Source organism: Harpegnathos saltator, unplaced genomic scaffold, assembly GCF_003227715.2.
Source record: "Harpegnathos saltator strain DR-91 unplaced genomic scaffold, Hsal_v8.6 scaffold41, whole genome shotgun sequence".
In the NCBI taxonomy this organism is placed as follows: domain Eukaryota; kingdom Metazoa; phylum Arthropoda; class Insecta; order Hymenoptera; family Formicidae; genus Harpegnathos; species Harpegnathos saltator.
In genome coordinates this window covers 539,268-560,076 of record NW_020230217.1, presented here as the reverse complement: position 1 = coordinate 560,076, position 20,809 = coordinate 539,268, and the positions used below count along the sequence as shown (strand labels likewise).

General features: G+C 41.1%; 4 protein-coding genes across 5 annotated transcripts in view; all 4 read left to right on the top strand.

Annotated features, from left to right (window-relative positions):
• Window positions 1-20,809, top strand: part of LOC105190030 (membralin) — a 140,407-nt gene that overhangs the window by 34,266 nt on the left and 85,332 nt on the right. For both annotated transcript variants that reach the window (XM_025301314.1, XM_025301315.1), the window contains exon 9: window positions 14,082-14,165. In XM_025301314.1, the coding sequence (XP_025157099.1) occupies window positions 14,082-14,165 (84 nt within the window). The remainder of the gene's footprint in view (window positions 1-14,081; window positions 14,166-20,809) is intronic.
• Window positions 820-2,452, top strand: LOC105190013 (cytochrome P450 9e2-like). Its single transcript, XM_011152483.3, has one exon. It carries the CDS (start codon window positions 848-850, stop codon window positions 2,402-2,404), a length of 1,557 nt encoding a protein of 518 aa, XP_011150785.1. The 5' UTR covers window positions 820-847; the 3' UTR covers window positions 2,405-2,452.
• Window positions 3,727-5,733, top strand: LOC112589147 (cytochrome P450 9e2-like). The gene has a single exon (XM_025301319.1). It carries the CDS (start codon window positions 3,742-3,744, stop codon window positions 5,368-5,370), a length of 1,629 nt encoding a protein of 542 aa, XP_025157104.1. The 5' UTR covers window positions 3,727-3,741; the 3' UTR covers window positions 5,371-5,733.
• LOC105190015 (cytochrome P450 9e2-like) lies at window positions 6,729-9,737 on the top strand. The gene has a single exon (XM_011152485.3). It carries the CDS (start codon window positions 6,771-6,773, stop codon window positions 8,331-8,333), a length of 1,563 nt encoding a protein of 520 aa, XP_011150787.1. The 5' UTR covers window positions 6,729-6,770; the 3' UTR covers window positions 8,334-9,737.

The window sequence follows — 20,809 nt, the reverse complement described above, 5'->3', positions numbered from 1 at the left end:
TATTCTGTGCAATATTTAATTATTGCAGTGTATGAAATATATTATCACTAATAAATAATCTTGTGACAGCAATGATATATTCATCATGTTACCAACGCTCGTGTTTTTGGAAAAATTATGAATTTTGGAATTAGTCAGCAAAAAATATCCATTGTGCGTTTATTTATCTTTAATGGAACTTAATGTAATTAGACCATCCTTCTGGGGCAAGCTTTAACCTTGATTTTAATTGTAGATCTCTCTCTCTCTCTCTCTCTCTCTCTCTCTCTCTCTCTCTCTCTCTCTCTCTCTCTCTCTCTCTCTCTCTCTCTCTCTCTCTCTCTCTCTCTTTCTCTCTCTCTCTCTCTCTCTCTCTCTCTCTTTCTCGGTCTTTCTTTTGTTTCGCACGATCGACAAAACTGCGCACAGCGTCATTTCTTCAATCTTCTATTGAAAATTAGCTTTCAAAAAGAAAGTGGAAATAAAAAGTTCAAATACGAACGAAAAGGGGAGTTTTTTTCGAAAGTTAATCTTTTGAATTCGACGGAAGATTTATCCTGTAGAAATTCGATGGACTAAGCATGATATTATCTTTTACAAAGTACCGAAATGTCTCGGATTTTTCCGAAAAGTAGCGTGCGCTTGAAATGACAAATTTAAAAGGATCGTTGTATATTACAGTTCGCTACTATGTAGCCCGTACAAGTTATAGATGAAACTGCCTCTAGTAGATTCCAGTGTCGTGTTTCTCGTGCCCCCTCTTCTTGTGCATGATAAGATTCGCGCTGATGAACGTACATCTGTCTGTACTTATAACGTGCTATGCCACGAATGACGTAGCCATTCGCTTTCAGACAGTCTGATCACGATGGAGTCGTTATTTTTGTCGTCGTCATTCTTATCGCCCCTCGCGATCCTGTTGACCACTTTAGTCATTATCATTGTGCTGAAGGTTATCGCGTTTGTGTATCATCAGCAGACATACTGGAAGAAACGGAATGTCCCCTACATACATACGATCCCGAGTATGAAAATATCCTTGAGAGCGTTACTGCGACACATCGATTTTACTGAATACAACCAATTTATCTACAACTATGTGTCGGACGCCAAGTATATCGGTCTGATGAGCTTGAACACCCCTCTTGTCCTTTTGCGCGACCCTGAACTGATCAAGGACGTGATGGTGAAGGACTTCGAGCATTTTCCGGACCATAAGAGTATACTGAGCGAAGAAGTAGAGCCGTTGTTTAGCAGAAATGTTGTAGCTTTGCGTGGCAACCGTTGGAAAGAGATGAGAAACACGCTGAGCCCTTCCTTTACCGCCAGCAAGATGAAGATCATGTTTGAGCTAGTGTCCAAGTGTTCCTGCGAGTTCGCCGAATATCTAGCCGATCATCCGGAGTTGTGTTCTTCCATCGACACGAAAGAAGCCTTCAGGCGGTATACCACCGATGTGATCGCCACGTCGGCCTTCGGTATCAGTGTCAATTCCATGAAGGATCGGGACAACGAGTTTTTTATTAGAGGAATCGAGGCCACCACGTTCAGCGGATTCAAGATGATGCTAAAGTTCATATTTATCCGCGTGTGTCCGCGTTTGACGAAGATGTTGGGTATAAGCGTCTTCTCTTCAGTAACGTCGCAATTCTTCAAAAGAATCGTGGCGGAGGCTATCAGAGTTCGGGATGAGCAGGGTATCGTTCGGCCGGACATGATTCACTTGTTGATGCAAGCTCGGGACAAAAAGGGCCCCAATGTGCACGAAGTCACGCTGGACGACATTGTCGCTCAGGCTTTCATCTTCTTCCTCGCCGGTTTCGACACATCTGCGACGCTCATGTGCTTCCTCGCTCATGAGCTCGCGGTCCATCGGGACATTCAGGACCGTCTGTGGGAGGAAGTAGAGAAGCACTTCGCTGAGGGTAACGGCGAGATCACCTACGAGGCGATGTCGAAGATGGTTTATATGGACATGGTAGTGTCGGAGGCTCTGCGGAAGTATCCGCCGGCGGCGTTCATTGACAGGCTTTGCGTTAAGAAATATGAGCTTCCGCCGGCGAAGGCCGGTTACAAGAATGTCGTCATCGAGCCCGACTTTATGATGTTGATGCCTGTTTACGCCTTGCACCATGACTCCAAGTACTTCTCGAACCCCTCCAAGTTCGACCCTGAGAGGTTCAGCGACGAGAACAAGGATAACATTGTACCATACACTTATATGCCCTTCGGCCACGGACCCAGGAAGTGCATTGGCAATCGCTTCGCCCTCATGGAAACGAAGCTCTTGGTGGCTTACCTTCTTCGTAGGTTCATATTCAAGACCACGGAGAAGACCGTCGAGCCCATCGTATTCGACAAAAAACAGTTCTCGTTGCAGCCCGAGGGCGGATTCTGGATCGGCTTGGAAAAAAGGCAGAAGTGAAACGGAATATTGTATGAGAGGGGGGGGGATAGTTTATTCTACATCTGCTACAGATGTTTAGTTGTTTTGAAATCAATATATTGAACATGTATATGTAAATAAGCTCGCTTCGAGAGCAGTTGAAATTCACGAGAGTTGTATTATGAAACGAAGTTCAAGTGGTTTCTTTATCTATGATAGCGATAAACTTCATATTTTTTTCGTTTCTTTCGATTCGATGTCTATTCGGCTCTTATTTCTTCCTGGGGTTTATTCCACAACAGCGTACGGTCTGTTTCTTCTAAAAAACACAAAATTGTTAAAAATTTGATTTGGATCTATTAATAAATTCAATAAACTAAAATGCATTTATTTAGTAAGTTGTCCAATCTCCTTTGTTATCGAGTTCCAGGATTCTTCTCAAATATCTTGATCATAGCTTTGCCGTCCTTTTTCGTGGTTGAGCACTGGATGCCACGTTCCGGCAGGTCATCAACAGTTTTTGTTTCGTTATAACGCTTCACCCACTTCCTAACGAACTCCTCTGACTTTTTCATGTAGCGGCCAGCAGCATACGATATTTTCGATCCTTTCGGGTGTATGCAAAGAAGCACTGCTTCAAAATGACTTGCATACGCAGCACTCATTGTGTTTATTCTGTTGTGTTACAGACAAAACAAGTACACACTACTCATATTACCTCAAAGCATTCTTCCGAACTGTCCAGAGAATCAGAAAAACCGAACTTAACATCTGTGTGCCATCTATTAATAAAATGCGAAGCCGTACGCTCTTGTGCGATAGAAACAGCTCCTACGCTTTTGTGGAACAGACTATATTTATCTTTGGTGAAACTTAATGTAATCAGATCATTCCTCTGGTTCGAGTTTGCACTTCGATCTTAATTGCGAATAACTTTCTCTTGCGATTTGCAAGATCGATAAAATAGCATGAAGCGTTTTCTCATTTCTTCAAGCTTCCGTTAAAAATTAGATTACAAAGAGAAAGTGGAAATAGAAAATTTAAACAAGAGTAACAAGGGACATTATTTTTGCAGTTTAACTGTTTGAAGCCATCGGAAGGTCGGATACTCTTGCGGAATTTCAATGGAGTAAGCGTGGTATTATCTTTCAGAGAGTGTCGAAATATTGTCTCGGAGCGGAATATTCCTCTCTACTTGATTTGCTGTAATTTGCTTAAGCCAAAAAGTTGCGTGCGCTTGAAATGACAAATTTAAAAAGATTGTTGCATACGGCTATTCTACTATGTAGCTTATATGTTGCTGATGCAATGGTGTCAGTTCTGAGAGGCGTACCTTTCGTTCCCCCCTCTGCTTATGCGTGATAAGATTCGCTCTGATGACTGTATATGTCTGTACTTATAACGTGCTATGCCGCAGACGTAGCCATTCGTTCTCCGATCGTCTGATCACGATGGAGTCGTCGTTGTTTCCGTCGTTGTTATTCTCGTCGCCTTTTGCGATTTTATTGACCACTTTAGTTACCATCGGTATGCTGAAGGTTATCGCCTATCTGCATCATCAGCATATATACTGGAAGAAACGAGATGTTCCTCAAATACGCGCGATTCCGGGCATGAAAATGGGCTGGAAAATGTTTCTGCAACGTATAAGCTTTATGGAGTACATCCTATTTCTTTACAATCATGTGCCAGATGCAAAGTACATCGGCCTTATGGATATGGCCACTCCTCTTGTCTTCCTGCGCGACCCTGAGTTGATCAAAGACGTAATGGTGAAAGACTTCGAGCACTTCCCGGATCATAAGACCTTCTCGAACGAAGAGGTAGACCCGTTGTTTGGTAAGAACGTCTTCTCCTTGCGTGGCAATCGCTGGAAAGAAATGAGGAACACACTCAGCCCTTCCTTCACCGCTAGCAAGATGAAGGTCATGTTCGAACTAGTGTCCAAGTGTTCCCGCGAGTTCGTCGAATACCTGGCCGATCATCCAGAACTGTGCTCCTCCATGGATACGAAGGAGGCTTTCAGACGATACACTACCGACGTGATCGCCACGTCGGCTTTCGGCATCAGTGTCAACTCCATGAGAGATCGGGACAACGAATTTTTCATCAGGGGTCTTGAGACTTCCAAGTTCAGTGGTTTCAAGTTCATACTAAAATCCATATTTCTTCGCGCGTGTCCACGATTAGCGAAAATGCTGGGATTCAGCTTTTTCTCGCCGGCCGCGTCGCAGTTCTTCAGGAGAACCGTGGCGGAGACAATCAAAGTCCGGGAAGAACAAGGTATCATCCGGCCAGACATGATTCATTTACTGATGCAAGCTCGGGACAAGGAAGGTGCGCATGAGATGACACTAGATGACATTGTCGCGCAGGCCCTACTTTTCTTCCTCGCCGGTTTCGACACATCGGCGACGCTCATGTGTTTCATCGCCCATGAGCTCGCGGTGCATCGAGACATTCAAGACCGCCTTTGGGAAGAGGTGGAGAAGCATTTTACCGAAGGAAATGGCGAGATCACCTATGAGGCGATGTCGAAGATGGTTTACATGGACATGGTGGTGTCGGAGGCGCTGCGGAAATACCCGCTGAATATAATTATCGACAGGCTCTGCGCCAAGAAATACGAACTTCCGCCGACAAAGCCTGGCTACAGAAGCGTCGTCATTGAGCCTGGCTCCACAACGTGGACGCCTGTTTATGCGCTGCATCATGACCCCAAATATTTCCCGAATCCCTCCAAGTTCGACCCCGAGAGGTTCAGCGACGAAAACAAGGACAACATCGTGCCGTACACTTACTTGCCCTTCGGCTTAGGGCCTAGGAAATGTATCGGCAATCGCTTTGCTCTCATGGAGACGAAGCTCTTGGTGGCTCACCTTCTTCACAGATTCATGTTCAAGACTACGGGGAAAACTGTCGAGCCTATCGTATTTGATAAGAAGCATTTCACGTTGGTGCCTGATGGCGGTTTCTGGATCGCCTTAGAGAAGAGGCAAAAGTGAATTGGGATACAGTAGGAGGGAGGGATAGTTTATTATGCATCTTCAACAGATATGACTAGTCCTTTTATAATTAGGATATTCAACATATGAATGTAGATAAGATCGCTCTTGAGAGCGGTGGAAATTCATGAGACTTTTAACGCGATACGAAGGTCAAGTGTTTTTCATTAGTGATAGCGATAAATTACTCGTCATTTTCCTTGTTACTGATTTGTACTATATGTATTTAATAGCAATCGAATGTCATTGTTGCTTTATATTTTTATTACGTTAAGCTTTTGTGATATACACATATATACGTGTGAAATATATTGTCATCAATAAATGATCTTGTGACAACAATAAAACGTTTTGGAAAAATTATGAACTTCGGAGATAATCGATAAATAATACTCTTTATGCGTTTATTTATCTTTGCGGGACTTAATTTAATTAGACGAACTTTCGGGAGCGTCTTATTCGCCTGCTTCTCTCTTTCTCTCTTTTTTCTCTCCTTTTCTCTCTCTTTCTCTCTCTCTCTCTCTTCCTTTTTGTAAGATCGACAAGACAATGCGCGTTTGTAATATTGCCTTATGCTTTCATTAGAAATTGGCTTAGAAAATGGAAATGAAAGTAGAAGTTTTAAACGGGAGCAACGAAGCAAGTTATTTTCGCAGATTATTCGTTTGAAATATATATTCTTATGAGGACACAACACGAAGAGAGGTATGTTTCGTCCACCCATCTGGATAAATATTAATATTAGTGGTGATTTCATTTATTTCAATCACTTGGCAGTTTGACATATGTTGTCAAGGACATAGCTCTGACCAACGTGCAAAAAGTTTGAACTTTCGCTTATTTTTTTATTATAAGCTATTAACAATAGAAGTTTCATAATTAGAGCCTATTTAACCGACACAGTGTACATTAAAAGATGCTTGACAGTACATATGAGCGGAAGAAGGATTCTGCCCCTCCACCTGCATTCCCTCTCCGAATAAAACCCGGACTGACCTAATCTAACTTGATCCAACTTATACATTTTTGCATATGATTCAGCGTTATGGCTTTTAAATGACCTTTTTAATAACCCATTAATAATATAATCACATGTCGTCTCGGAGCGAAACATTTCTCTCTGTGGGATTTGCTATAATTTGATTTTGCCGAAAAGTTGTACTTCTTGTACTTCTGAATGACACGTTTAAATGGATTGTTGCATATGACTGTTCATTACCACGTAGCTCGCACATGTTGCTGACGCAATGGCCTGCAATAATTCCGAGAGGCGTTTCTCTCGTGCCCCCTCTGCTCGTGCGTGATAAGATTCGCGCTGGTGAACATACATACATGTCTGTATTTATAACGTGCTATGCTGCGAGCAGCGTAGCCATTCGTTCGTGGACGTGCTGATCACGATGGAACCGTCGTCGTCATCATCGTCATGGTTATTTTCATCACCTTTCGCGTTTTTGCTCACCACTTTGGTCAGCATCGGCGTGTTGAAGGCCATCGCTGTTGTATACCATCAGTGCATGTACTGGAAGAAACGGGGTATCCCGTACATAGGCACGGTTCCAGGCCTTGGATCGTCCTGGAAAGTGTTTCTGCGACGCATGAGCTTCGTTGAGTACAGCGATTTAACCTACAAACATGAACCAGACGCAAAGTACATCGGCCTCATGGACATGGCCACTCCTCTCGTCCTCTTGCGCGACCCTGATTTGATCAGGGACGTGATGGTGAAAGATTTCGAGCACTTCCCAGACCATAAGAGCTTCGCAAGCGAAGAGGTAGATCCGTTGTTCGGTAAGAACGTCTTCTCCTTGCGTGGCAATCGCTGGAAAGAGATGAGGAACACGTTGAGCCCTTCCTTTACCGCCAGCAAGATGAAGGCCATGTTTGAGCTAGTGTCCAAGTGTTCCTGTCAGTTCGCCGAGTATTTGGCTGATCATCCGGAGTTGTGCACTTCCATCGACACGAAGGAAGTCTTCAGGCGGTATACCACAGACGTGATCGCCACGTCGGCCTTCGGCATCAGTGTCAACTCCATGAAGGACCGGAACAACGAATTCTTCATCAGGGGACTCGAGGCTACCGACTTTGGTAGCTTCAAGTCCTTGCTAAAGTTCATATTTCTCCGCGCTTCTCCGCGATTGGGGAAGATGCTGGGCATGAGCTTCTTCCCGCCGGCTACGTCGCAGTTCTTCAAAAGGATCGTGGCGGAGACTATCAAAGTCCGCGAAGAGCAGGGTATCGTTCGACCGGACATGATTCACTTGCTGATGCAAGCTCGGGACAAGGAAGGCCCCAATGTGCATGAGATGACCTTGGACGACATTGTAGCGCAAGCCTTCATCTTCTTCTTCGCCGGCTTCGAGACGTCCGCGACACTCATGTGCTTCGTCGCCCATGAGCTCGCAGTTCATCAGGACATCCAAGATCGCTTGTGGGAGGAGGTGGAGAGGCACTTCGCCGAGGGTAATGGTGAGATCACGTATGAGGCAATGTCGAAGATGGTTTACATGGACATGGTAGTGTCGGAGGCTTTGCGAAAGTATCCGCCGGTGATCTTCATCGACAGGCTCTGCGCCAAGAGATACGAGCTTCCGCCGGCGAAGCCCGGCTGCAAGAGCGTCATCATCGAGCCCGATTCCATGACTTGGACACCTGTTTACGCGCTGCACCATGACCCCAAGTACTTTCCGAACCCCTCCAAGTTCGACCCTGAGAGGTTCAGTGAAGAGAACAAGGACAATATCGTACCATATACTTATGTGCCCTTCGGCCACGGACCCAGAAAGTGCATCGGCAATCGCTTCGCTCTCATGGAGACGAAGCTGTTGATAGCTCACCTTATTCACAGGTTCGTCTTCAAGACCACGGAGAAGACCTCCGAGCCCATCGTGTTCGACAAAAAGCAGTTTGCGTTGTTGCCCGAGAAGGGATTCTGGATCGCCTTGGAGAAGAGGCAGAAGTGAAATCGTTTATTGTAGTAGGTGAGGGGGGGGGAATAGTTTATTCTACACCGTAGTTGTTTAGTCGTTCTATAATTAGGATATTCGACATGCGTATGTAAACAAGACTGCTCTCGAATGCGATCGAAATCTACGAACTGGTTTAATTGCGACGCGAAGGTCTAGCGTAAATGTGTATTTTCTTCCGCTTGCGTGTTACATATTTGTTTCTTGCTAATGAGAATTATATGTATGTGTTTTCTATTCTGCCAGTGAGGAAGGTCAAGGGAAGACTAGGTATCATGTTGAACACAGTGGCAAAATGCGTAGATTGTCGAGTTTGCGTCACTCGTTAGCTTGAAATGACTATTACGTAACCCGTGTTTATGGACTAATGGAATATTAAAGTGTCAAAGTAAAGTCTTATTGCTGTGAGACGTTCCATTCGGGCCCATGAAAGAGGATGTCGTTATTACCGCGATATATATCCGTTGCTGCGACATATATTCTCATTTCGTTTTTAACATGAGGAAAAGGGAAACATTAAAATTGAATTTATCCGATATTATTTTTGACACGGAACATTTCTAAAGTACGGCAGAAGCGAGCAGCCGTTGTTTCGGTTCGTTCATTGTTGCTCCCATGTCGCTTACGTAATCCACGTAATACGAATAATTCGATGACAGTGCAGCTCGATGTTTTCCTTAACAGTCCAAAGCTCGATCTTGCCACGTATCAGTCGTGAGAGAGGACGTTTCACATCAGTGATCGTCGCTCGTTAGACATGACTCATCCTCTGGAATTAGATAGCAAGTTTATGAGCACAGAAAAACAGTAGGTCGAGTAATTGAGAGACATCTTGACTATTCCATTGCAAAAATAACAATTACAGGTTAACTGGCTTAATATTTTTATATCTCATCGATAAAAAAATGTATATTTCATTCTTATCATCTCTTATCAAGATATCTCTTATTAATGTATATAGAACAGTGCAGATTACAGAACACGAAAGAAGTATTTGCAAAGGTATTCGAAAGCAAATTTAATTAATGATTATGAAAATATACATATTAAATTTTAAAAATATTGTTTCTTTCTCAATTTTCACTCGTCAACTCATGAGAAAAGTGCAGATAGAAATCTTCGAGAAATAATTCCTTCAGAGAGATTTCGACAAGAATCGTGATTTTCGCAAAAATGCTGTCGGAAATTACAACTGGATTGAATTTGTAATATGCAATACAGAGTGTTGAGAATATAGGAATATCATTTTTATGATGCTATTAATTCGTGAAAGAGCGCTGAAATTTTCCACACGTCGAGATAATGCATTCTGAACTGCTTGTGCTCTGTGAATATTTGTATCGTCATCTATGATCGATTAACTATCATTGACACTTCCGAGAAATATATATTTACACACTTCTCAGTGCTGTTTTTTCTAACTTGGAGAAGATACAGTGTATCGTATCGCTAACGATGTTTTGCTGTATTATCGTTATCGTAGTAGTGACATTGCAATTGATAAAGTGACAAATAGTCTTGAAAATTTCGCGAACTAATCTAAAATCAAGATTTATCATCTGTAATAGCGATTAGCATTCCTGGTATTCTCTTATTGCTGATTCATTCCATGCGTAACAATCGAATGTCATTGTTATTACGTTAAATTTTTATGCTATATATATATATGTGTGTGTATATTTTTATATGTTTAATGTATATATTATATTCCATGTAATAATTAATTATTACAATGTGTATAAAATATATTGTCACCAGAGACTAATCTTGAAATAACAATAAAACCTTCATCTTGTAACCAACATTTGTTTTTCTGGAGAAATTATGAATTTTCGAGGTAATCGATAAATAGTATTCTTTGTGCGTTTGTTTATCTTTGAAACTTAACTTAAACTTAATTAATTTAATTAAACAAACTTTTAGGGGCGAGGTTTGATTTTGGTCTTAATCGCCCCCCCCCTCTCTCTCTCTCTCTCTCTCTCTCTCTCTCTGTCTGTCTGTCTGTCTGTCTCTCTCTCTCTCTCTCTCTCTCTCTCTCTCTCTCTCTCTCTCTCTCTCTCTCTCTCTCTCTCTCTCTCTCTCTCTCTCTCTCTCTCTCTCTTTCTCTCTCTCTCTCTCTCTCTCTGTCTTCCGTTTTGCAACATTGACAAAACGGCGCGAGGTGTTTGGTGATTTTTTTCACGCTTCCATCGAAAATTAGCTTAAAAAAAGAAAGAGGAAATTGAAAGTTTAAACGGGAGCAACGAGGGAAGTTATTTTCGCAGGTTAATCGTTTGAAATACAAATTTGCATAGAAAAACAGCACGAAGGGCGGCATATTTCCTCCATCCATCTGCGAGTTTTGGGTGTTTCGCGTCAGACGGTTTATGGCCGACCAAGTTTTCGCTCATCCCACCCGTTTCCCGCTCATGTTTATGATATTTCCGCTAGTCTGCTTTTGTTACAGTGACTCTTAGACTTCCCTCATCTTTCTTCTCTTTTGCCAGTTTTCTCGTTACACTGTGCCTCTGGAGAGAAGCATAAGAGAGAAATCGATTTTGAAAATTACACAAGACTTTTGATTACATTAAACTTTCACGTTGTCACGTTACATTCTGAAAATTTATTCCGTGAGATTTATTCGCAATAAAAATATATCCGAATTTTCCGTGAATATTCAGAAAGTATTAAAAAAAAAAAAAAAATATATAAAAGATTATAGATTCCAAATTTTTTTGTTTTGAATATATATTAGAAAGAACGGAGTTTTTAGTAGCTTTTACAATTACAATTATTTTGCGATTTTACGTTGAATTATATCGAGAGCGAGATATTCTTCGTTATTCTCACTCCTCAAACACACGTGTGTTATTCTTCTGTGTTTACATTTTTATTTACACGCGCGCTTATCAATTTCTCCGAATACATTGCACGGACCGCCTATCAAAGATATTCAAATTTATCGCCTTGTTAAATTGAAGAATTGAGAATCTATCTCACTGAACCAACAGATCTTGAAAAGATTAATAAGGATTCTACACGCATGATGTTTGAGCTTAAGCAACTTAACATTAAAATCTTTATAAATTAAAAACTTCTTTATAAATTTTCTTACATATCTAAACTCAAATCTCGCGTAGATGCTTTCGCCATAATTTCTTTAGGATCTGTTATTTTAGTATACGATACACTCGGCATGGCGAAAGAGAAATATTCGAAGAGTATTTCTACAGAAACTAGGCCATGTAAACATGAGAGAGATATAAAGCATGGACAACAATACGAATGATGACAGCGATGAAGAATGATGTAACGAAGGATAAAACTACTGTACAATACAAGTGATATATTCCGGAAACTATTTGCATTTAGAGTACAGGTGACTCAGAGAATTTCGCTTTTCATAATATATAAATTATAAATTACATATAATTCAAATAAAAGAAATCCGAGATGTATGAGCTTTTCTATATAATTATCGGATAGGCTATTCGATTTTATTGTCACCGGGGTGAACCGAGATTTAACGTAACTCACGGGCGCTTAGAATGAATTTTCGAGCATATATTTAGTGACACATATAACGGATCTAATTAGAACGGAAGCGGAACGAATAGTAGAAAAGGAAAAGAGGAGAGAGAAAGAGAGAGAGAGAGAGAGAGAGAGAGAGAGAGAGAGAGAGAGAGAGAGAGAGAAAGTAGAACGAAAGAAAAGAGAGAATAAATATAAGATACACGTGGCGCTGGTTAGAGAGGAGATTATGCGGGATAGGACGAAGGACCGCGGCGCAAGTTTTAATAACCGGAGGGCGGAGAGTTAGTGGATGATAAGTTAAAATCTAAAATTCATTAAATTGAACCGCCAGAGGAGTGTCGCGCACAAATTTGCAAAGTACGATACCGCGTGCCCCATAAAGAAGGCGCGGCTCGCTCGCCGGCGCGCCGCGGCGGCCGTCCAGCACGAGAGTGACGGTATTAACTTTTTAATTGCTTTGTTGCACCCATGGCGCCCGGCCGCACGGACGACGGGCGCGATTATGAATTTTTAATCTAGCCTTGAATCTCGGCTCTCTCCTTACGACGCTTGCAGCAGCCCGACGTAGCTGATTATCCGAAAGAGTCGTAAACACAAAGCTGTCACTCCGCGCCTTTAAATCAAACGGACAACAACGACGATGACGACGGTGGCGGCGATGTGTAACCATGAGGAAGAAAATGGATGAAGAGGGGGAGGAGCTACCTTCCCCTCTCCCGCCCCCGCCCCCCTTCTCTCTCTCTCTCTCTCTTTCTATCTCGTTCTTTCGACAGCGAGCGAGATCACTCGCTCGCGTACATCCTCTCCGCGTTTGGGGCATATTTATACGTGGCGGGAAGACGCGCGCGTGAGAAATAAATCAATACACAACCTGCTGCACGGAGGCGCGGTCGCTTAAAGCGGTCGCGATAGAAAGTTTCGTGGAATTTAAATCAAGATTGACGAAGTTTCGAAATTAATTCGTATCGAGCTTTGAGTCGTCTCGTCGAACGCGACACGATTCCTTCACGGTGTTGCTGAACTTATGTAATAACCTTCCGCGCTCTCGCACCGAGTCGTCTCACCGCTACGATGTGCCTGATAAATATTAAATTCGAGTTCTTCCTCCACTGGAGTAACCATTTCCATAGAGCGTCCTATCTATGCGATGAATTTAAGTGACTACACACCCACCTATCCGCACACATAACATATGTACGTGCACGCGCAAGAGTACTCTTATGTGTGTTTGTGTATCACAGTTTTGTAGGTGTTATAAACATATGATATTTTTGAAGAGATTTTGAGGCGTTTTTGAAGAAATTACAATAAAATACGAACCGTTGCAGCACTTTTTGGTCACTGCTGAAGGTATAACGTCATGTCAGATACCTTGTATTCATGTTATGTATTTAATGTGTCTAATGAAATAACACACACACACACATATGTATATGTATATATACATACATATACAGGATGAGGCACCTAAAACAGGCCACTTGGATAACTTTTAAAATATGCAAGATAGAAAAAGAATGTTAAATACAAAAGGATTATAGGGTTTTAAGTAACGCGTGAGATATGATGATTTTGAAATTTCCAAAAGTCATTACATTAACAAAAGTTAGGGCACTGTTGTAACAGCATATTCTTAAAATCAAATGAAGTAAGAAAAGTCTAGTACCATTTTTTCTTCCGACAAATAGTTACCAAGATATCGTAAGCTAAATATTATTAAAAAGTTACCAAGTTTTCCTTAAATATCTCAAAAAATATTAGGCAAATAAAAAAATGTTTCAGACAAAAGTTGTCCAATTGATTGATGGAAAAAGATGATGTAATAAAAAATTGGGGTTTCCATTTAAGAAAAGTAATGATCAGTGAATATCTCGAAAGTGGCGCCATCTAAACAAAATGATATAATTTTTTCATGTCTCCCTTGAAACCATACAACTTTTGTTTGAAACATTTCTTTCTAAAGTGCTTAGTTTTCCAGATATTTCGTCGTCCCGGTATTTTTTATATATACCCTGTATAATAGCATTCTATATGCATAATTTATATATAATCTAAAAAATAATTTTGAAGTAGAAATATATATACAATATATGCGAATATTCGATGTATAATTTATTATACATATTATTATTAATATTATTAATACGAGGTAGTATCAATATACGAAGAATTAGAGCACGTGCGCACAGGAAAAGGATATTAAAACACGCTCTGTCGTTCCTTCTGTTTCAGTTGATCTCATACAAATGCTGGAGTTCAATCTGACCGTGTCGTTGCCAGCCGCCTCCCTGCTGACAGTAATTTTGGCACTAGTGGGTAAGTGTTTCGTGGTCCACTTTCCAGAGGCCCATCGGAATATTCCCGTGACACTCTAATTACTTTATCACTCTTTCTCGCCGTGTTTTCCCTCGGACACGGAACGTAATCTCGTTTGTTTTAAGGAAGGGTCGCGGATGTTGGAAAAATTAGCTTTATATTGCGCGTGTAACGTTTCCTCTCTTTTTCGTCTTCCCCTTCTCGTTTAATGAAAATAAATCGCGGGGAACGCGACTTTCCCGCGCGGAAATCAGATTTATCTAACATCCAGATAGTCGAGTGTACGTGGCCTTCGCCTTGTTCTCTCAAACTTCAGCGTCTCTTGAACCTTCGTGCGTTTGCAGTCGTCGTTCGCGTATGTCGAACGCTACTCGAAAATAGCTCGATGGAAAAAGTGATTCGGCCACGAGTGAACAATCGATGAGGGGTCTTCCTCCCCTTCTGTCTCACCCCTTTTTCGTTCTCGAGCAGCGAGCACCGAAGCTATGTCGGAGCTCGGTCGCGACGTAAGCCGCATACGTGTGAAATATTAAATACCTTTTTACTAAATCAGGGTTGCCCTCGCTCTCGTTCTCTCGTCGGTACGACGTTAGCTCGGTTACAAAGCTGATTGGCCGGGACGGTTAACCCGGGATTCTGCATAAATTTCTGATGAAGGCGCAACAGTTGGGTAACCCGCTCCGGGGCCCATTTAGCAGCAGTGGCGTCGGCGGCGTCCCCGCCGCCGCCGCCGCCGCCGCCGCCACCGCGCGACGCCCATTTCCATTTCGACCCGAATCTCGTCCTTTTCACGCTTCGCATGTCCGCTGCCACCAATGGTTCAATTGACCTGCATAAAGTACGACATCGCTAATCCTCTCGTCCAGCCCGACGGTTCCGAAAACATTGATAAAACTGGATTTACGGTCTTCGTCCCCGGCCGTTGCATCGCGACGCTATCGCTCGCTGATATCGGACGCTCACATCGAGGAGGGTGTCTCTTTCAGCCGATAACGAGTTTTCGGTGGTCGGACGCGCGATTACAAGCGCGGATATTCTCGATACGCGTGATTATCCCTCGCTGGCCGAGTTGGAAAACGTTCATGAGAAACGACGGAAGTTCGAACAACGACAGCTGATGACACCATCGTGATCGACGAACTCATATTTTTTCTTTCTCTTTCGATGCGAAAAAACATTGAGGAAAAAGTGCACGGCACTTGTAAGCGTAATCGCACGGCAAAAGAATGATATAGTGAGCCAGGAGAACCATTTTTACAATTAATATCGGCGATAATAATGTTATATGCATATTACTATTATCATTTTTTTTTGTTAGAACCACAATACCTCGCGGTCGACTGAAAATAATTATAATCAGAGTAAGTTATTAAGACGAATGTCCCAATTGCTAACCGAGTAACTTTAACGTGAAAATAAATTAATCAGTTGATAATATATGTCTCAGTAAACGAAGTACTGATTTTGTCGGAAAGCTTAAACATTTAGAGTCTCAATTGTGTCATATTTTTCTAACTTATAGAGAAATTCTAATATTTGACACCCAAAAAAAAAGTATTATATTTGTAAAGTGATTTTTCCCATAGTCTCATATTTTAAGCGAAGCCTTTTACAGAAAAAGAATTCCTCTTTCGATAAAGCAATTAAAATGAACTATTCATCTAAAATTTATTAGATATCATTCTAACTGTTTTCCTCTTATTTCAAGAGGATTTTCTCTTGTATCAATTTTCTTCTTATATAAAGAGGAATATGTTGATTTGAATGTCGGCTTCTTTTGTTCAGTCATACTCTACCTCCAAACATGAACGAAAAAATAACCATATGCTCATGGGTCCAAATATTTGGAATGCTTTTTAAAAAAGGTATGTGTGTTGCTATAACATATAACAAAGATAATTTACCTATATTTGATCAAATATATAGTTTATAATCTATTGTGAGAAGTTGAATAAAATATTTTTTCTTTTAACTATGTTTCATACAATTAGTTATGATGAACATCTTTGTAGTTATGAAATCCATAACAAAACTGATTGGAAATTTATTTGTTATGGTGATCTTATTTCATTCGTGTCTATTTAATGTAGAACTGGAGCCAGAAGTACATTTATATATACAGAGTGTCCCATTTTAAAGGATCTACTAAAATATCTCAGAAACATTGTGTTAAATCGAAAAATGTTTCAGACAAAAGTTGTATGGTTTCAAGGGATACACAAAACAAATATACCAGTTTGTTCACAGATGGCACCACTTTCGAGATATTCACTGATCATTACTTTTCTTAAATGGAAACCCCAATTTTTTATTATATCTTTTTCTACTAGTTAATTTTAACAACTTTTATCTAGAAGATCTTTTTATTTGCCTAATATTTTTTGAGATATTTAAGAGAAACTTGGTAATTTTTTCAGTATTTAACCTATGATATTTCGCTATTTGTCGGGAGAAAAAACAGTGCTAGACTTTTTTACTTTATTTGGTCTCAAGAACATATTGTTACAATAGTATCCTAACTTTTATTAACTTATTGATCTTTGGAAATTTCAAAATCATCAAATTAACACAAGTCAGGGCGCTATTGTAACAATATATTCTTATACCAATTCTTAGACTAAATGGAGTGAAAATGTCTAGCACTGTTTTTTCTTCGGACAAATAGTGAAATATTGTAGGTTAAATATTGCAAAAGTTACCAAGTTTCTTTTAAATATCTCAAAAAATATTAGGCAAATAGAAAGATCTTCTAGATAAAAGTTGTTAAAATTAACTAGTAGAAAAAGATATAATAAAAAATTGGGGTTTCCATTTAAGAAAAGTAATGATCAATGAATATCTCGAAAGTGGTGCCATCTATAAACAAACTGATATAGTTGTTTTATGTACCCCTTGAAACCATACAACTTTTGTCTGAAACATTTTTCGATTTAACGCAGTGTTTCCGAGATATTTGAGTGGATCCTTTAAAATGGGACACCATATGTATATATATTGCTTTTCGTTATACATTATAATAATTATTTCAAATTAACTAGTATAACCAGTAAGAATAAATAATGATCCTTTAAAAAAAAAGATTAAATAATCTGCATAAGAGGAAATTTATATTAAAATCAGTAAGATTTGCATTATACGTATAACACATAATTTCTCTAACTTTAAGAATAATGTGTTTATAATATTTTCCTCTTAATCTTAGAGGATTCTTCTTGAGGCTATATATAAGAATAAAATCCTCTAAAATTTAGATGATTTTACTTGTTTTGAAATTATTTTTTTTTCGGGTGTTACAATTTAAAGCAAGAACACACACGTTTAAGATTAATACGCGCCAGTATGAGCCGACTCATCAAGCGCAAGCGGTGCGACCGTCACAAATTATAATGCTGTCATTAATTGGGACCGCCGTAATCCTTTTTTCTCAGTAGAGCGTCGTTAGTTGCGGATTAATGGTTGGCGGATAGATATCGGAGTCGCGCGACTATATTCAACAGATTTCGATAAAGATAGCCGGCGCTCTCCACTCGTTCATACGTATACCACCAGTTGCGCGGTCAGCGGCAGGCGGCCGCCGAGGAAAATGGCAACAGAAGTGGTAAATTTCCGGGTTCCGCACCCTCTCCTTCGCCGGCCGAGCTTGCCAAGGATTGCCGAGGATCGTATGTACAAAAATCGAAACGTATATACAGACGTACATACATACAGACATACATACGGCAGGTCAATGTAGCCGAAGGTAGGAAAGGGAAGCCTTAGGGAAGTTGTTATCTGGAGTAATAGGTTCCGGTTCTTCCTGTGTCGCTTCCTGCTCTCTCCATCCGTCATCCCGCGACTCTCCCTGCCCTCTCCTCCCATCGCCCTTCCTTCCTCCGTCTCACCCTCGCCTCGCTTCCGCGCCGCATGTTGCCTCTGGTCAAAGAGGATATATCCTCCTCGCTTGTTTCCTGTTCTTTATTCGGGCTTTTCAATTTTTTCCCTCAGATTTCTCTGCGATAATAAACATAAAAGACGAAGCGTTATCCGACCGGTAGCCGCGGAATCGCCTTGCCATTCTAGAATGCTCTTGGACTTTCTTTTCGGGTGTTCCTCTTGCGCGAGAAACGGTATTTTCGCAGACTGACGAGCGTTTATCTCGAGCGATTCTTTCCTCGATGTTTTGTTTCGTCCGCTCGAAAATTTGCCGAAGAGGCCGTTCAAGCCGATTTTTAGCCGACGATGATATTACGTACGTCTAGCGTATGTGTTGATGCCACAATTTTGCTACACTCAATGCAGATACCGTCGTACTATTTTCTTCTGCGATGCTTCGATTTAAATTTCCTTTATCACACGCATTGAAATTTCTGCACTTGACGGGACGCGTTCCAAAATGCTAAATAAATAATTTATTCTCTCTCTCTCTCTCTCTCTCTCTCTCTCTCTTTCCCTCTTTCAATTAGACGCTAGAAGAATGTTTCGACGTACGATCGTGCTGCAAGTGACACCTTGTATATTCCTTTGACGCTTTCTTCGTCGACGTTCGATCTGGCCGGTCGCGGCCGTTCATCCTTTTTCAATTTTCGTCGCGGCGCGTTCGTCGTTGATGGGCAGTATTTTGTCTGGCGGTTGGCTTCGGCATCATCAGCGTGAATTCACGTCAAATCGTCCACGCGTCGTTCGGCATTCGGCGTCGGCGTCGGCGTCGGCGGTACGACGCGGAAGACGATTTTGCATAATGGAACGTCAAAGAATGAAGGCACCGCGGCGCCTCTGTGCATCAGTGACGCATGATCGACCGCCTAACACGCTGTAAACACATTTTCAGAGACGGTCAGAACACGCTTGCGCCCGTGCCATTCCGTTTATCTGCGTACAACGTTGGCGGGGCCGCCCCGTGTATACCGTGTATTAGCATATTTTCCACGCGCGCGTGAACGCCGCCGCCGCCGTCGCGAAACGCGGCCGTTTCTACGCGGATTAAAGCGGATGCTCTTTAATAATTGCGACAGGCGGAGTCGGCGCTTGCTTCGCGACTCTCCCAGCTCTAGAGATCAGTCTTCACCGGCAGAGATCGATCAGCCGGCGTGATCAGCCGATTCTATTAACGCGCGTCGTTACGCGGCTGCTAATTGACGCGCACGGCGAATCGCATCGTGCGGCGCATTAGCGCTGTTTTCATTGTGCGGAGAACTTCGCGACTTGAAACTCGATTCTTCGCGGATCTTGTGCTTTCAAAACTTAACGCACCGAGCAACAAGCGAATTTCTATACGGGGTATCGCAGAGCTCTCGCGATTTAAATTTTGATACTGTGACGAAGCGAAGGAGACAGTTTTCGGTGATAACAAAATATAATTGTAATATTATTGCGGCTATATAAAGCGAGACAGGTGGATTTGTATATCAGGAGAAAGTCTGTCTTTTTAGGTACGTCTAAGTGAATTTTCGTAAACTACTTTTTGTGATAGTGGACAATTTTTCCGAAATAATCGCGGTCGCCAGAATGTTAAGAGGAGTTTTCTGAACTATTTGGAATTGATTTTTCCTCGACGAAAATATCACGATATTGATAATATCCGAGGCAACAAGCCGTCGAAGAACTGAAGCGTTTTGCTAAACTTTGGACGATCAAATAGATAATGAAGATATTTTCTTATGTCGATTCAAAGTGGTTTTTAATAAAATTTTACTTGAGGACATGCTATGTTGTTTCTTACATGGAAGGAGGAATGTTTGGTTGAATGAGTGAATTTTCTGGTAAAATGAACGAGTCAGAAATTTCGATTGAAGATGCTAGACTGTTCGATAACTTAGACTGTGTTTTAACAATTGCAACCGGAATTTGTTGTTCATATTTTATTAGAAAACCGTTTTTTTTCAAACATTTCTTTTCACAGCTACTTTTGTATTAGGGGTGTGACTTAGTGTTCAGGGTTTTGCAAGAGATGGCATTAATATCAGATTTGTCGAAAACAAAATTCCAATCACAACTATTATTTTTTAATGCCTTAATATCAATCCATGATATTTAGTCGTTTACTAACAATAGACGCAGTAAAAGTCGTGTTAAATAACATCTTAAAAATGGAACTTTCTAAAGAGCATCTTCGACATGCGTTGCTCTTGTTTTTTAATCAGAAGAAAATGGCGAGTAAAGGTCGTAGAATTCTGATAGAAATTTATGGGGATGTTGTTCCATCAACTAAGTCATGTGAATTATCGTAATAATTCGCCATTAAAGCTTGAATTTCGTCCGAAATGTGCAGATCGTCTTCAGCTCTGCTCTAGAGGATACACACTTTCGTAGCTTCGAACAAGTGAGAAAATTTGTTGAGAATTATATCAACTCCGAAGAAGAATCTTTTTATCATCGTGGAATTCATCCCTTGCTAAAAAGATGGGAAAAGGTTGTAAAAAACGAAGGAAAATATTTTGATTAAGGTATCCGTTATCTTATTTAAGTAAATCAGTTTTGGAAAAAAAAATCCTCAGAACCAAGTCACACTCCTAATATATTTTGCATGGCGCTGCCATACGGAGAAGAAAGATCGCTTGAATCAACGTGATAATGAGCGGACGTGAGAATGACTATGGCAGAGAGCGGCAGAATTTTCGCTTCTTATGAAATTCGCTTTTCCGAGAGCGCCGGCAATTTTGCCCCTT